This window comes from Lipophrys pholis (assembly GCF_963383615.2).
Source record: "Lipophrys pholis genome assembly, chromosome: 19".
NCBI lineage: Eukaryota > Metazoa > Chordata > Actinopteri > Blenniiformes > Blenniidae > Lipophrys > Lipophrys pholis.
In genome coordinates this window covers 9,618,230-9,635,612 of record NC_137647.1, presented here as the reverse complement: position 1 = coordinate 9,635,612, position 17,383 = coordinate 9,618,230, and the positions used below count along the sequence as shown (strand labels likewise).

At 43.0% G+C, this 17,383-nt stretch overlaps 2 protein-coding genes and 1 long non-coding RNA gene across 4 annotated transcripts; all 3 read left to right on the top strand.

Annotated features, from left to right (window-relative positions):
- Window positions 1-6,869, top strand: LOC308124698 (lipopolysaccharide-induced tumor necrosis factor-alpha factor-like). Its single transcript, XM_080487893.1, has 5 exons — window positions 1-438; window positions 2,401-2,560; window positions 2,673-2,714; window positions 3,816-3,960; window positions 4,075-6,869. Exons 2-5 carry the CDS (start codon window positions 2,416-2,418, stop codon window positions 4,178-4,180), a joined length of 438 nt encoding a protein of 145 aa, XP_080344019.1. The 5' UTR covers window positions 1-438; window positions 2,401-2,415; the 3' UTR covers window positions 4,181-6,869.
- A 2,428-nt stretch (window positions 6,870-9,297) lies between these two features.
- On the top strand, window positions 9,298-11,683 carry LOC308124697. Its single transcript, XR_013936316.1, has 5 exons — window positions 9,298-9,510; window positions 9,662-9,793; window positions 9,895-9,966; window positions 10,372-10,516; window positions 10,667-11,683. It is a non-coding gene; the product is annotated as an uncharacterized lncRNA (long non-coding RNA).
- A 461-nt stretch (window positions 11,684-12,144) lies between these two features.
- LOC308125148 (lipopolysaccharide-induced tumor necrosis factor-alpha factor-like) lies at window positions 12,145-16,791 on the top strand. Of its 2 annotated transcripts, none has more exons than XM_080488674.1 (6): window positions 12,145-12,279; window positions 12,780-12,937; window positions 13,659-13,730; window positions 13,818-13,850; window positions 15,653-15,797; window positions 15,897-16,791. In XM_080488674.1, the coding sequence occupies exons 2-6, from the start codon at window positions 12,793-12,795 to the stop codon at window positions 16,033-16,035; spliced, it is 534 nt and encodes a 177-aa protein (XP_080344800.1). In that variant the 5' UTR covers window positions 12,145-12,279; window positions 12,780-12,792; the 3' UTR covers window positions 16,036-16,791. The 2 variants fall into 2 exon arrangements, with proteins under 2 accessions (XP_080344800.1, XP_080344801.1); XM_080488675.1 differs by having other exon boundaries at window positions 12,170-12,279; window positions 12,786-12,937; window positions 15,897-16,789.
- Window positions 16,792-17,383: the final 592 nt, after the last annotated feature.

Below are 17,383 nucleotides of genomic sequence, written 5' to 3'. Positions count from 1 at the left end.
AGACATATGAGGAACAAAGCTGAAGCCACAGTAAAACCACAGGGCCAGGTGGAAACCAACGCAACGATGCATTAGCAGGGTTGTAGACCGAAAGAAGGGCCCCCATAACTGTGTTTTCCTTTTAATGTCTCATCTTATTCTTTGCTCTACTGGTTATTGTTTAGGCAACATTGAGCAAACATTGTAACGCAGCTCTTCTTTTCTCCTGACTTATGCCCAGTCAGATGTTTATAATGGGAGTGTAATGAGAGCTTGGTGGGAGGGGGATATCGCTGAGTTGAACGCTTTCAGTCAGACTGAGTGGAGGCACTGCAGGGAGCACAGTTACTATCTTGGTAGTTTCACTGTCGAAAAAAGTACTCTGATATTTCCACTGTTTACCAGAGACCTCCGAGAGAAAGACTTCTCATCTCTGTTTCTGTCGAGAGAAACTCACAGGTAAGCCAATCTTGTTTATCATTTATCTTGCTGCACTTTTTGTTGCTGTAACATAATAGCACGACAGAACATGTCGTTAAATGTGCTTTAGTTGATTCAAACAACATTTTTTCAAACAAATAGCAAACTGCTTTTGCCTCTTGTTCACTCGGACAAACCAGAACTAACTGGGCCTGTTATCAACTTTACATTCAAGCACGAGAGTGACGTTCTGATTTAGTGCTCCTCGTAACATTTCTTTTTCAAACAGGAATTCTATTGCTCAAGGAATGACAGATGCAGGAAGCCACTCCCCACAGCAAGTCTGGTTAATTGTTTCCAGTAGATTTCCATTATTTTCCACCTAGGTTAACCGCGGTACTTGAGAGTTCTTCATAATGGTTATTATGAAATAAATGCTGCAAGCAAACACACACCGAGGAATGATCAGAAAAGCAAATCAATATTTAGTGACTATTTGCCTTCCAAATGTATGTATGGTGTGCACAGAGAGAGAGAGAGAGAGAGAGGGGGAAAGAGAGAGAGAGAGAGAGAGAGAGAGAGAGAGAGAGAGAGAGAGAGAGAGAGAGAGAGAGAGAGAGAGAGAGAGAGAGAGAGAGAGAGAGAGAGAGAGAGAGAGAGAGAGAAAGAGAGAGGTTGTTAAATCTTGCAAAAAACACCACATGACTTGTGTGGATATAAACCATCTGTCTTCTCCTGTAAACTCAACCAGACTGCAGGATGTTGATATAGACCAACACTTCCAGGACATACCCTTTTTTATTTATTTATTTTTTCACTGGTTTGCTTGCAGGGTGATTGATTTGATAACTTTCATGTTCATGTATGTATGTTCATCACTTGCATTATTTTTTTTACATTTAAGGCCAATAACCTACTTGACTTTGAACAAACTAATATGAATCGACCTAATGGAGCATTTAGCAGCACAACATTTTTTTTTAAATAAAAATAGATAAAAAGACATTTATGTTCAACAGGAATTTGGTCAAACCTTAAACCACAATGTCAAGCTGTTGACCCTTTTTCGAGCCAGCAGCCACTGAGCGCCTGCATTTATTTACTTAGTTCATTACAGTCAGAGAACATACAACAAAAACGTTTTTGACCCTTTGCTTTGGACAAGTGTTCCTTACGTTCAGCTGAAACGATACATTTACAAAGGAAAAGACACTATATGCCTTTTCCAACAGACACCTACTGCATCTTGGATGCCATAACTATGATGAACTCTTTAGAAAGAACTCGTGAAATAATAGGACAGTAGTACTCAGTCATATGTAGGATCTACCATGAATGCATTACCTTTTATAATAATACAGTAAGAAAGTTTTGCTGTTTGCAGAAGTTAAAAATGCAATTTCAGAACTTAAACTACACCCAAACTTCTTCTTATGGTGGTAACTTTCTTTTTTCAAGTAATTCTGCATTTGCCGTATAAGAGATTTGGGAAAGTGGCTTTCTTTTTTTTTTCTTTTTTTTTTATAGATGTTAATGATATCAAATAATAATATCAAAAATGGGTATGAGGTATTGGGTGCTCAGAAAACCACTTTTGTCTGATCTTTTATTCGATTAGTTTATGTCATTATGCATCAACGTAGAGACAAAAAAGAGGAATTGGTTTGATTCATTCATTTCACTTCCCCATTTTGTATTTGTCATGGGAGCAAAAATTATTTGCAAATGTCTTTTTCTCTGTTTCCCTGTGTCAAAATGAGACATCGTGTTTCTTTCATTGACTTGATTTTCATTTTCAACAAATTGATCTTTTCTGAAACGAAACCCGGAATGTTTTATCTTCAAACCTCAACAAAGTGAAGAATAAACAGGCCTCTATGTATAGTGGATGTTTTGGATTGAAACCCTGAAACGCATAACTGTGTTATTCACCTGTATGAGTCAACGAACGTGTCAGCTGATCAACGGGTTAAAAAAAAGAAAAATTATTCTCCCATTCAGCAAGGATCACTGAAGATGGACAAAGGATATCCACCACAAGAATGTGCACCACCTTACTCCGAACAGCCAATGAACTATGGACCTCCAATGCCTCACCCCGGAATGTACACTCAGCAAGGCATGGGCCCTAGTGCACCTGCTCCTCCGGGATACCCGGGAGGTCTGTGTTCGTACCCACTGCCCTAGTTTGTGTCTGAAAATGAAGAAACACTCGCAATTTTCTTTCTTTCTTGCGTTTTTGATCTGTGTGTGTTTGTTTCATCCTTCATTAGTGTCTTATGGTCCCGCTCCGGTGCCACAACACATCACAACGGGTGAGTCAAACCCACCAAGAGCAAAAGCTGCAAACGCAGGCCCTGTGGTCCAGGTTGCTTTGCGTGATGCATATATCTGAGAGGATGCACTAGCAGCAACCGCAAAAACAGACTGTTTCCTCTCCAGTTTGTCAAGAGAGAAGAAAACCCTCTGCCAGTTACCAGAATAGAACTCTGTTCTGTTCTCCCACCCAGTCCGTGTGAACAATCGCCTCATCTGTAGCCTCTCTGCCGCACAAAAAGCTTTTGTTCAATGGTTCGTCTGAGAACGGTCACATTTTGCCCGTTTTTTATTGTTTGGGGATTTTAAATACATTCATGAGAATTCGTCTGGTACATTTTTGTTTCTTTAAAATGGCCTAATATTTCCGAAGTTTGTTGTACAAATGGCAGCTTCTACTGGAAACATTTTAAAGTTAAATCGCAAGAAGAAAGTCCAGAGTAATGGAAATGTGGCACTACAGGTCACAACATCTAGCATTTTCCTTGAAGATACACAGTCAGGGAGTATCTCAATACTCTTGATTTATCCACTGAATGCCAGTGTTAATACTGTAATGTCTTCTCGTAGTCCTAAGGATCACTCATCCATTGGCAGTCAATTCGCCCTTTATTTCGAATAGAAATAGCCGCTGTCAGCTGTGACTACGCCAACAAAAACACAGAACAACCCCAAAAACATCCGTTCATTAATTCGCCCCGGTATCTCAGCCTTCCCGGCATTCCCTGATCCTTGCCCCTCCTCCCAGGTGCCTGCTCATCCAATCACCATAACAACCGCAACAACATAAACAGTAAGAATAAAGATTATAACACAGTTTTTAACAGAACAATGAACAATAATTGACACTGAGGACATTATTTTCCATGGAAATCTGTCGGCTCTGTCACATCGACATCAGGCAGATATTCTATATGCACCCGGCAAAAACCACTGGTAAGGCTGTTGAATTCCATGAAGCCATCAATAATCGAATACATCCCAGAGAAACATCGCTGTCAGCGGCTGTCCTCTGTGTCCTGTAGCCTCCCTCCTTGCAACAGTCCGTCGTACCACAACTGGTCTCACCCCCGTAACATTGCACATTTTCTCATCCTTAGTGACTCATGTGATGGCTGCACCAACCCTGGGGGACACCCCAGGACAGGTTGTGTGTCCACACTGCCAGCAGACCGTGATCACCAACATGGTGCACACCTCCGGCCTCATGGCCTGGGCTATTTGTGCTGGCCTTGCTTTGTTTGGGTAAAGAAAACAATAACTTCTGTGTAGAACTCCACGTCAAAATCATCACGAGGACTTTTTTGTAAGAGAGGAGGATACTTAAATGTTTACAACGTGTCTTGTTTTTCCCTACAGGTGCTTTATTTGCTGTTTTATCCCGTTCTGTGTCGATTCCTGTAAAGACGTGGAGCATCGCTGTCCCTCCTGCCACCGACTGATCTCTGTGCACAAGAGAATGTGAACCACTCCGAATCGTAAAATCACTTGTCCCGAGGGTCTTTTGTTCAGTTATCTTTTGATCACAGTCAAGTGATGGTGAAAATAAATCACTTTCCTCAATAATTCAATAGATAATGCTGTTTAGGGCCAGGGGTTCTCAACTGGTCTCACCCCGGGACCCACATTTTCCCATGGTCATTGGGTCACGACCCACTTTTTCGTAATTCAACAAAGAAAATATATTCTTCAAAATTGTATGTTGAAAACACACATCATCTTTTGCGTATGTTTCTGTGCAACATGCCTGTCGGAGTAAATTGATAAGAAACTGACGAGGACGATGACAATTGCATGAACATAAGTGAAATAAATATTAAAGGGCACAAAATAGGGCTAAAAAAATCCCCAGATATACTGTATTCACTGTATTCTGAGCAAATGAATAAGAAACTAAGGAGGACCATGATAACTGCAGGGTACGCAGGTCCAACACAACGCATATTAAATACAGTATATGTATGTATATATATTTTTGACGAGCTGTTTCGTGACCCACTCAGAACAGGCCCCACCAGCATCACTGGTTTAGTGGAACTTATTTGCACAGCTGTGCTGAGAATGCAAACTATCAGCCAGATTCTCATCATTAGTACTAATGTGTAAACAAAACTTCATCAAGATAAAGTGGAGTTGAAAGTTGTTTATTCTGAAAGGTTATGTGGATACAGCCGCCACAGTATTTGCACCGTGATGGATCCAATTCAACTCATCAGGTTAATATGTTATTGCCTAAAGATGGAGAGAAAAAAAAAGCATCTAAACATTTATTTTGCATTTATTTGTAAGATATGTGAAGAATGAGATTGCGAAGTTATTCATTTATACACAAATCCCACAATATATTTGATATATCTCTGAAGATGTCTGTGTGCCTTCATTCTCTCCGATAGAAATCGGACAACATTGATCTGCTCAAAACCAAAGGACTAACTGATCATTCATTCATGTTTTGATTGGCCCGACAGACACAGTGACTCACACCACACACACTTCCCCAGTTCTTGACTGAAAACTGTTAAACTCAACAGTCTGTGGAAAAATTTGCAGGACTTTACGGAACGCCTTTGCAACTGGACATGCTTTCATTATCGATTCAAATACAGTTCCACTTTATTCACGTAGCACCAAATGCAACACAGTGATTTAGTTGCTCGTTACAGAGAGAAACCCAACAAACGCACACGAGCAAGCATAAGCGACGGCGGAGAGGAAAACATTTGCAGACCCAGGCTAGGAGGTGGTCGGCTTTCTGCTTTTCCGGTTGGGGTGAGGGGATAAAGGAGAGAAAAGGAGAGATAAGGCAGACAGAGTAATTTTGTTGGGAGGAATTCAGACCCTGGTTCGGGAAGGGGGTAGGAATATCGACATGTTGAGAAGCATGCCTGCACGAAGGGCAAATTATTCTTTGGGAGACGCATGCTCTCCCTATTTTTTTCCATCAAGTTCATCTCCCTCCACTCATGACGTTGCTTTTACAAGACTTGAACAGCCTAATGGTGATCTTTTTTTCACTTCTGCATTCCTCTCACGCAAGATGACTGGTCGGGGAGGGGTGGGGGGTACTCAAAGACTCATTTCCAGTAAATTACATCGTAATCAGGCAAACATGGTTTCAGGTTACAAACCTTTGTAAGAGCCGTGCTTTAAAAAGCTTTCGGGAGTAATGAGATCCAGGAAGACAGCAGCCCAACCTTTTGTAATTTTGTTGCTGGAAACTCCCAAATCAAGGATTACTATGCTAAAACCTTACTGTTCACTTCCTATGTGAAAAAAAACAAACAGTTTCACAATTTTGTGAAAGGCATTTTAGTTTAGCAGAATGTGAGTTATACTGTATCATGACTGAGGGTGGGGGTGCAGTACTTTTTTTTTTTTTTATATCATTGAAAGGTAAAGGAATATGCAAACATGAACTGAAGGATTTGGTTGCCCTGACTATATTTTACTTTAGGCTCTGATGACTGAATCAAATAGATTACAGCAACTAATAAGTGACAGACTGCAATAAGTGACAGACTGCCTGACAACATCTTCTGTGCTCAGGAGTCGGGAACACAGACAAACGGCCTATGTCGACCATCTGCTGGATTTACGTGAATGTGGACATGTTCAGCTGTGGTGGGTCAATATCTAGGGGTGTGACATGGAAGGACAATCCATGAATCCATGAATCTTCTCCCAAATGCAGATTCAATACCAAGTATTATCTCCAGTGATTCCTCTCAGGGGTCGCGACACTGGTGGTGGCCGGGTTCCCCACTGGTGGGGCGGTGCCGTGGGTTCCCCCGTCCCGGGCACCTGGTTGGTCCCCCTCGTATGTTGTGGGACTCGCAGGTCTGCCCGGGCTGGGGGGATCTGTGGGGCAGTGGTTAGAAGCTGTGCCACTCCCAGTGTGGACGGCCCCCAAATGTGGCCTTTCCTCACCTTAAGTCCTCAGTGCCCTGCCATGTCTCCATACCACTAGGGATGTCTGTGTGTGTGTGTGTGTGTGTGTGTGTGCGTGTGTGCGTGCGTGCGTGCGTGCGTGCATGTTCATTTTATCTATTGTATTTTTGCACTATTTTTAAATCATGTTAAGCACTTTGTTTTACGTTAAGTGTATAAAAAAGTGCTATACAAATAAAGTTGATTGATTAATTGATATACACTCCACTTCATTGTGTGTTTTGGATTCTTTCAGAGGTGGGAACAAGAAGCATCTTCCTTCATCTTTTCTTTTCTTTTTCTTTTTTTTTTCTTTTTTTTTCTTTTTCTTTCCGTCAGAAGATGGCATGGCTGCCGTACACGACCGGGGGGGAACGCTCAAAGAGAGAGAGAAGAGAAAAGAGAGAAAAAGGTTGAGGGAGGAGGGAGGAGGGGGGAGGGGGATAACATACAATATCCTTGTTGTGCTACATATATTATTTGCAGTTATCACACTGATCCAAATATTTTCCAACTGTTTTTGGACTAAACCAGCCTGAGCTGCTCTATCTAGACAGTAAAATGATTTCTTAGATTAACCAGCCTGAGCAGCTCTATCTAGACAGTAACGTGAAGCAGGAACATGAATTAACAAAGAGGTGACAACAAAAGAGGAACATGATTTTTAAAGTTTGAGCAAATGATGATAGAGAACAAGCAACTTCAGAAGCACCTTTCGTGAGGAGTGGAAGTGTGTGTGTGTGTGTGTGTGTGTGTGTGTGTGTGTGTGTGTGTGTGTGTGTGTGTGGTTTGTCCACTGGGTGGGACCGGAACTGCTGTGGGGGGACCCGTGGCGAGACCCCGGGGTCCGAGGCCATCGGGCCCGGACACCGCCACCCCGGCAGACGGAAGCCCCCCAGGCCCGGGGAGACCCCAGCGAACCACCCCAGAGAGCCACGTCCCCGCCCAAAAAGCACCCGACGGAGAATGCAGAGAGGAATCCCCCCCAGGCAAGAGGGGCCCACAAGAGAAGGATAAAGGGCACAGGGCCCCAGGCCCCGACCCAAGCCGCCAAGCTGAGAAAAGGCCGGAGCAGGACCCCCGGGCCGAGTGGGTCGAGAGTCCCCCCAATCCCGGCGGCGAGTCCCGCCGCACCCCCGGGAACAGGCCCACCCACCCGGCAAGGCAGAGACGGCCCCAGCCGCCGCGCCCCGGACCAGCCCCGCCCCCAGACCCAGGAAAGCGAAGGCCGGCGCAGGCCCCGGTCGGAGGACAGTCAACTCTACACCCCCAGGAGCCTCATATCCCACCCGCCCCATGATCCTCCCCCCCGGTTTTAATTGAAATACCCAACCCCTGACCCACCCCCCACAGACACCCACCCCTGACGCAGACGCAGACGCAGACGGGCACACACACACACACACACACACACACACACACACACACACACACACACACACACTCGGGACGGTGGGGGAGTGATGACTCTCGCCCCCCCAGGCCACCGGCCGGGCCCCCACCCGGCCACCGCGGTGTCCCAACCTCCACTAATCCAACAGCAAATGGAGAAGGAGCACCGCGCCCCAGCCCCCCCACGAGCGCCATGCCCGAGGGAGCGCGCCCCCCGCATCCCAGCCGCACTCACCCCGGGCCGGGGCGGGACCCCAGCGGGAGGTGCTGGGGGGAGCCACGTCTCCCGCCCTTCCCCTGCCCTATATGTGTGTTGGATGTATGTAAGGGTGTGTCTTTGTGTTTTGAAGAGGTGGATGCAATGTGTGTGTCTATGGTGCGGTTTAAAATTGGGGGGTAGCGGGGCCCGGGCGTTCTACCGCTGACAAGCGGCAGAACCCCGAAAGCGGCTTACCCCCTCAAGACCCTGCGTGACTAAGTGTGGTTAAAATTGTGGGTGGTGCAAAGTTGGGGGAGGACCCAGCCGGCAGTTAAGTAGCCTGGACCCCCCACCTAGGCACCGCCCCACTGTTCCCTATTGTGGAGTAATATAAGGTGAGGTAAGGCAGGGAGGGTTCTGAGGGAGGGGGTCCCCCCGTCGCTAGGACCTTGGCCCAGCTGGACCCCCCGCGCTGCCCCACCCCACCCCCGAGCAGCCGGCCTAGGACCCGGGGAGCCACACCCCCCCCCAACAAGGCGCCGTAAGGGGATCCTTCATCTTTTCTAAGAGAAGTGTCACATGTTCCAGTACTTCTTGTTGCAGGTTGCAGTGACTTTTGTTCACCACAGCCTCACAACTCCAATTCCAAAGTCAGTAAAATAGTAAAAACTGCAACAGGAGACGACCCCCACTCAGGGGTGTCGGAAGAAAAGCAAAGACATATAGAGAATTGGTGCCTTTTCAGATGGCAGCTTCCAGAAAGCAGATGCAGGAAAAAGCGCTCCGGGTGACTTCAGGACACAGCCTCAGTCCAAAACCCTGCATGTGAGGTTCATTTGTTGTGTTTTCTGACTACAAATGGATCAATAAAAATTCAACCCGATTCCACAGTATGACTTTATGTCAAGACCAAAGCCAGAAATCAACAACTGAAATAACTCTATCAACAGGAAATGCTCTCAACATCATATGGTGGATACAGGAAGCAAGTGAAACTTATCGAATCAATCAACACAAATGGTATGGTCCAACATAGGGGCGTCTGTAATCTCATGAAAAATATTATTCTCAATGTATTTGCATAACAACCAACAGTGTTTAGTCACATGGAAGTATAGCTTGTTTAAATTAGTACATGCAACTCTGGGTGCTGTTTTTTTTTTTATTATTATTTTGAGACAGTGAAAGTGTATGTGAGAACTTCCTCACTCCCCCTGCTCTCCCTCTGACCCACCAGGTTGAAGTGCCTCGTGTTCCTGCACTGCAACTTCTGCACGGTATATCTTACTTTTCTTACTTATATGCATTCCTCTTTTGGTTCATTTCCTTTCCATCTTCACTTGTTAATGAACTGCGGGAGGAGTTTGCATTCGGATAATTAGTTTGAAATAGTCCTATTTTACTTTTTTCGTTTCTCCCCAAATGCAGGTTTGAAGATGGATAAAGAGTTCCCTCTGCCACCATACTCTGGTCCCCCTGGGGACGCTGCGTCTCAACCAGGAAAAAACTCCCACCCTGGCCTCCACCCCGATGCTCCACCTCGCCCTGGGTTCCACAGAGGTCACGGCCTGCAATCGTGCTTTTGTTTTAATTGTGACACACGCAGGCGCACAACCAGACAGACAGAGGGGGGAAGTTCTTTATTTCATGTCTTCTTGCAGGACCTCATCCTGAGATGTACCCAAATCCAGAGTCCTCCCCTGAAGCGCCCCTTACTGTCCCAGACCCAGGAGGTGTGTATTCTCCGTTCACATTTCAAGTTATCTGGAAATATTTAAATAGATTTTTGTCAACCGTTTCATCTTTCAGGTGTTCCCAATAGTCCTGTTCACCTTGGTGTCACACCCGTCACAATAGGAGAGTGCTTCTCATCCAAGAATATATTGTTTTATATTGGATTGAATATGTATGTGTCTTGAAAAATTGACTTTATAATATTGCTCCACGAGAGCCCATTATTCATCACTTATTTAGGTTTTTAAATTAAAAAAAATTTAATTAAATACTACTTGCAGTTTATTGAAATGTGCTGTATGGGAAAGTGAATCGTGGACTTGACCACCAGTAAAGCTTCGACGTACATCTTCAGTCTAATATGTGAGTGGGGTATCGGTGTGTTGTACCTTTCTCATCCTCAGTGACGCAGGTGGTGGTGTCAACGGCTCTCGGGGAGCTGCCGGGGCAAACTGAATGTCCGTATTGCCAGAAGACTGTGATCACGTTCACGGAGTACAAGCCTGGCCTGATGAGCTGGCTCATGTGCTGTAGCCTCTCTCTTATTGGGTATGAACAAGCTCCTCATTTGAAATCCTCACGTGCTTAGATCAGGCTGTAAATCTGTAACGGTTGGCCGAAGGAGTTGAGTTTAAAGTAAAATCCATAATCTCTTTGTGTGTGTGTGTATGTGTGTGTGTGTGTGTGTCCCTCCCACAGGATTTACACTTGTTGCTCTTGCTTCTTTCCGTTTTGTATTAAAGCCTGCAAGGACGTGAGGCATCGCTGTCCTCTCTGCAAGCAGGTCGTCTACACGTACAAAAGGATGTGAAGCCCAATGCTGGAAGCACTAGAAGTCGTCTGTAACTCACTAATAACTTTACTTATGTACAACTATGTGGAGGAGGGAAAAGATGTGTGTTAATTCCTGTCGTGTGTTTACCAATTGGCAAACCTTTGTTATTTGTTCAAGAGATATGTTCCAAGTCACGTCAGTAACATAAATCCAGCTGGCTGCTTGTTATTGTTGTGATCAATATGTTGTTTGGTTAGACTCCTGGTGTCCAAGAAAAGAAAAGAGGGAGAGAGACCCCTGGTGGCAGAGTGAGTCTTATGTATATGGGAATATTACCAAATGAGCCGTTCACGTGATTAATGGACAATTATCATCCAGTAGTAATGGATCGCCATCACTGTTTGCACATTTATATTTGATATCTTGAGTGCTTCACTAGAATCACCCACTCCCTGCAGTTTCCGCCTTTTTTGAAACTTAAAATGGAGTTTTTCACTGTTCGCCTATTTTTCTATTGTACTTTGCTACAGCATCAGTCCTGCTGTATTTTTCATCTCGGCTTTCATCATGTTGCGCAGGAACTCTTTGCAGAGATCTTGAGAAAGTTTGAGTCTGTCATTCATGCTGTGATAGTAAAACGTGAAGGTTCTCTGAAAGTTCTCAAATATTTTTTTTACTTGAGTGGTTCTTATTGCATACGCAGTGTTCTATATAGACTCTGTCCCATGTGTACTTAAGGGTTCACTTTTTTCTACCTTCTGTTGTTCAATGAACAAGTTCAGATTCAGTTTCACTTTTTCTATAATTTTTTTCTTCCTGACCTTATTCCAATGTGACTTTAATTGCGTTGCTAGTTGCACAAAAGTGACACGCATACAGTTTGTCTTTCGGTTTGTTGTGTTTTCTTTGTCTAAATAAAGATTGGAGAAATGTACATTTTTAATTTTTTTGTACTACTTTAAATATCCGTGAATGCATTTTGCACAGCAGCTGGTTAGCTGTGGAGGAAACCTGGTGAAAACAACTTGCATAGGATTTCAGTGTGGAGATTCACAATTGCATAGGATTCCTCCAGGTACTAGGATGAATTGGAATCTTATAGATTGTCCTCGTGAGAGTGCTCTATGGAGATCAGCTCCACTCGTGACCCTAAAGCTGGATGAAGCAGCATAGAAGATGGAAAACGCATCACACGTTCAGACTGCGATTAAGGGATCTTAAACAAGTTGGTTGCAAGTCGAAATAGTGAGGAAAGTAAATCCAAGTGATTTAAACTGGTGATCCGTGCTATGATGGCACAGAAATGATCCCTTGATTTTGCCTTGACTGAAACTCGGTCACACTTTCTCCACTCACTGCACTCAAATTGAATTCCTAGTACAATAAAAAAAAAAAAAAAATTGTCCTCGGTCATGTGGGATGATGATGGGATGTAGAGGCGGGAGGCAGCAGATGTTTCATTCCGTTTGGTCGTTTCCCGTCGCGCGCTTCTCATTTCTCTCTACTCAAACACCGTCTCCATCAATTAAACTCACGGGTAAGTTTTTTGCTGTTTTTCCAGTCTAATTGTACAGTTGATTGTGTTTTTCCCGGGAGATTTTTAGCTGTAGAGCGCCTCCGTGTGCGTAAACCGCCGCGTTATTGCTGCTGCGTCATGGCGCTTGAGTTAAGAGCGAATTTATTTTTATATCGAGTTAAAACAGGCTAAACATATAAGTAATTTACTTATATTAAGGTTACGATGGATTTCAGCTTTTGCCAATTGTCTTTATTTTTGCTGATTAGTGCCAAACAATTAAAGGACAAAAACATTGCCACATATCAGCTCCTTAAAGCTTCTACTAACTACACCCCTAAGAATTCTGTTAATGTTGCAGATGTGTCATGCTGCTACCACTCTGTTATCTTATATATTTTGGGGCTATTACTGCTGACTCTCCTAAAACATTTACTTATACAACAACATTCATATTTTGTACTGTTTAGTTTGTACTACAAATGTCTTTATAGACAAATATCGATTTATCATATTCCGAGGGGAAGCCTGAGGATGGAGAAAGGACAACCACAGCATGAATCGGCTCCACCCTACCCTGCTACGCCCATGACTGGTAGAGATGTTTTGCTTCCTGCCGGGTTTTGCCCACAGGCCGGCTACTCTCCTGGACCGCCCCCTCCTGCTGGGTACCACGGAGGTGTGTGTCTGACCTCTGGGCGTCTTTTTCTAGTATTTTGTAATTTTCCCTTCACAACACAGACCATGATTTTACAAAGTCCACCCAAAGCAGAGGAAATATATACTGTAATGTTTGATCAGATGTTTGATGCAAAGGCAGTAAAAACTCAAATTGGTTGCCTCTTGACTATTCAAGTTAAAAACAAAATTTAATAAAAAGGTTTTATTTGTCACATTTGAAGTCTGTTTTCAAGCACAATGTGTCCACTACCTCCTGAGAAGGTTTTTCTTTTTTTTCTCTATCATACATACTTTATGGGGATGGGGGCATACCGAGACATTCAGGGACAACTATATAGATTAGAATCTTTTCCAAATGGTATAAATTGTGTCATGTCTTACTTTGGTCCCTTTAACACTTGCATTTTTATGTTAATGACATTTGATTGCTTTTCGTTAGACTTCCTTGAAAATAAACAGATTTTTTACACACCCTTTAATAACTGCTTAATTTTTAATTGATGTGTATATATATATATATATATATATATATATATAACTTCCACGTATTTCAATGAATGACTTGTACAAACACAATTGCAACGTCACTTCAAAGTTTAGACTGTTACTATTGTCTTGACTCAGAATAGTGCGTCCCTGATCAAATATACCAGGGAGAAAGTTGTACAACAGAGGCACTGAAATACTCTTACAATATATTGTTTCATCTGGCATTGCAGGGCCTCCTCCGGCAGTCTATGTTCAGCCAAACGTCTTCACTGCTCCCACTCCTTATGCTGCATACAGGGCAGGTTTGTGTTCTATTTTTATTTTTGGGTTCTATATTCATTCTGATCCATTCATGATTACTTTAGTTGTATATTTTAATCCTCTGCTAGATGCTCCTGGACACGCTGGACCGGTCACAATAGGTGAGTTCGACTCCTCCAAGAACATATAGGTAATGATCAAATATGACATAATGTAGGAAAAGCACTAATGCGTGTGTTAAGCTTTACACCCTGAAAGCAAAGTGCACACATCTGTGAAGGCAAATATTCTTCAGTTCCAGTTTGATCTGTGTAAAACAAAAAAACGGCCTCTACAATGGGGGGAACTCATTGATAATGTCCTACAAATGACAAATAGGCTCTCTGGTAGGCCCAGTGCTAACAAACACCTCCATCTATCTTCAATACCACTTCATCTTGTGCAGGGTCGCTGGTCGCTGGTGCCGATCCCAGCAAACTATTGCTGACGGCAACACCTTCAACAAACACCTTTTATTCAGTATTTCTTGTTTGTACAGTCACACGTGCTCTGATTTCCACTGAATAGAGTTTTATTTGTATTAACTTAGTGTCTGTCAGTGATTTCCATCACATAGTGAGGCTTTCATTCCTCCAAGTAGTACTACTTTACCAGAATGACTGTCATCTAGGACTCAGTTGTTTAATTTATTTAACTTTATCAGTGTCACAAAACACATGACTCACATGGCTCGTCAGATTGTATTCACTGCACTCATAACTTCTACCGGGGCTCTTTTCATTGCGAGCTTGCAGGAGATTTTACGCCCATTCCTCGACTATTTGTACGTTTACTCACCAAACCAAGTGTCTCTAATAAAATCCGCATTGAGAGATTTGTCTGTTTAAAAAGCCTTAGCAGGTTGTTTAATCTCTTTTAGATTCAATTGTAAAAAATAACAGAAAACAAGTATTTTATGTTCTGTTTTTCACATAATGTGAAACCTCATCATACAGTAATCCTGCATGAGAACACTGCCTGATCATGTCTGCATCCATCCACCAGAGGTCAGTGTTTACTCTTTTACCAATACCAGAGTGTCCAGGCACGTCTCAATGAACTAAACAATCATTGAAATGTTCCCTTCTTTCAGTGATTCAATTCAAATAGGAAAAAAAGATATATAATATAGTCTCATTCCACACAAGGTGATGTATTTATTACATTTATCTATCTATCTATCTATCTATCTATCTATCTATCTATCTATCTATCTATCTATCTATCTATCTATCTATCTATCTATCTATCTATTCTTCTTAAAATCTTAAAAGATTATTGATTACAGCAACTGAAAATCCCCAAATCCAGTATCTCAGAAAATGAAATATACATTAATTACACTGATAAAAAAAAGTATGTCCATATCCATCCAGTTTTATGGAATACTCCATATTAATCAGTGTGGTATTTCTTGGAGCCCATGGTTGAAGCCCAGGCTGTTTTGGTATTATTGGGTCTGGTCTCTGGCATCTTCATGAAATCAGTAGCTCTATGAAAGTCATCAGTAGAGGGAAACACGAAGTGCTCTAAAATGTCCTGGTAGCAAATGGCGCGGCTCCCCAAACCCTCACTGACTGTGGAAACTTAAGTGAAGCCATTGAAAGACTGGAATCTCCGGACGATCCGCCACTGCAGCTCTGCGAATGTTTTGAGTGATTCAGCTGATTATAGCGTGACGCCATAAGTCTACAACATTTCACTTTTTACAGAATTACAGAATTCTGAGATACTGGATAATCCTCGAGATTAAACTCACTTTTCAACGATATTTTAGTTAATTGAGACGCAAGTTTGAGCACTTGTACGTTCAGTAAATACGTAACATTTCACTGGTTTCAAGTGAGTCGGGAGCGAAGTTAGGAGAAAGAAAGTTTGGAAATAAATGATCTAATTCTACTTCTTGTGCATTTCCCATCCTCAGTGACTCAAGTGGTTACAGCACGTACACTACAGGAGATGCAGGGACCAATTGTGTGCCAACACTGCCATCAGACAGTCGAACCACAAACAAAGCACTTGTCCGGCGTCCTCACCTGGACCGTCTGTGCTGTCCTCGTTATCTTCGGGTAAAAACCAAACTTATTTTCCAATAGCAGTTTTGAAATTGATTTTTGTAAGAGGTCTACTCCTGTAAGGTCCTAATCCCCCCTGGTTTACTCTTACAGGTGTTTCCTCTGCTGTTTCCTCCCGTTCTTCTTTGACACCTGTAAAGATGTGGAGCATCATTGTCCGTCCTGCAACAAAGTTATCTGCACATACCGTCGACAAATAAACGGTGTTTACGTAAGGCAAATGGCCTTTTGACTCGGGGGTGTATATAACCTCCCAACAGCCTTAAAAGCACTACAACATTATTGTGATACCAAAGAGAGACTCAAGCGCTCGTTGTTTTTGTTTTTAAGATTCCTCGTCCTGCTGTCATTGAGTGTCTCATCTCATCTCATGATCTATGGCAAAAGAGGACGACACACAATATCTAAGCATTTCCAAATACACCTGTTTACTCTAAAATCAGAGATGACAAAGTAGGCTTTCTCTACATCTGAAAACCTGCACAGCCTTCACACCGACGTGTCTAATATCACTAGTTTTGTCTCTTCATATACCTAAAAGAGCTGTGGTTGAGTGTCGCTCCGATCCTCTGTCTCATAATGAAATGTACTCATGTAGCTGAATGTAATGGCCATGAAATGTTGATAAGTAATCTGCATCGTTTCTAACCTGTATCGTGATAAACAGCCCCTCCTGGAATAAACCAATGCATTAAGCACAGGAAACTGAAGCCATTCTGGATATGGCAAGGATGTGTAAGAAATTATTTGTCTGAATTTTGTTGCTGAATTATGTCAGTTCCATAAAGATATTTAGAGCTTTTAAGCGGCTGTTCTCTGCTCTTGTCTACAGCAGTTGCAAAATGGTGGACATATGACTGTAAACTCATGTGCTGCAGTTATTCGCTGAATGTTGAATGTATTTAGCTTCATATATTATGAATGTTAAGGTGACCGGTGGGAAGGTTTCACTCTGAAAATAAAGCTCATAATTGGTCACAACGGTCTTAAATATTAGTGTCTTTTTAACTTTTTATTTTTTTCCTTGTTAAATTTGTTTTATTACATTCGCTTCAGACATTCAGTCTCACAAATAGCATGTTATGATGTAAATTAGTTTCCATCATTGTGGCTTGGTTGGTAGAGTGCTTGTTTCCCAAATGGATGGTTGCAGGTTCAGTTCCCCCTGCTCACCCTGTCCACATGTTAAAGAATAATAAAGTATAGGTTTTATATCGTGCTTTTCCGGAGACTGAGACGCTTTACATTGCGTTATTCATTCACTCCATACTCGATGGTGGTGAGGTGCGTATGTAGCCACAGCTGCCCTGGGGCAGACTGACGGAAGCGAGGCTGCCAAACTGCTCCATCGGCCCCTCCGACCAACACCACTTTCACACTGCAGTCACCCAGGCAGTTTGGGGTTCAGCGTCTTGCCCAGGGACACTTCGGCATGTCGGCAGGCAGGTCCAAGTGTTCTTGAGCGAGACGCTGAACCCCAAAGTTTCTTGGAGTGGCTGTATGTGCATGCATGCCAAATCGGAATGCTGATTTGTAATTTCCCTTGTCCTCCCCAGGTGTGTCTTCAAATTTATTTTCAA

Coding starts and splice junctions, on each gene's coding strand:
- LOC308124698 (XM_080487893.1), top strand. CDS start 2,416: ATGGACAAAGGATATCCACCACAAGAATGTGCACCACCTTACTCCGAA. Junction 2,561..2,672: donor TCCTCCGGGATACCCGGGAG/GTCTGTGTTCGT, acceptor ATCCTTCATTAG/TGTCTTATGGTCCCGCTCCG. Junction 2,715..3,815: donor GCCACAACACATCACAACGG/GTGAGTCAAACC, acceptor TCTCATCCTTAG/TGACTCATGTGATGGCTGCA.
- LOC308125148 (XM_080488674.1), top strand. CDS start 12,793: ATGGAGAAAGGACAACCACAGCATGAATCGGCTCCACCCTACCCTGCT. Junction 12,938..13,658: donor TCCTGCTGGGTACCACGGAG/GTGTGTGTCTGA, acceptor CTGGCATTGCAG/GGCCTCCTCCGGCAGTCTAT. Junction 13,851..15,652: donor CGCTGGACCGGTCACAATAG/GTGAGTTCGACT, acceptor TCCCATCCTCAG/TGACTCAAGTGGTTACAGCA.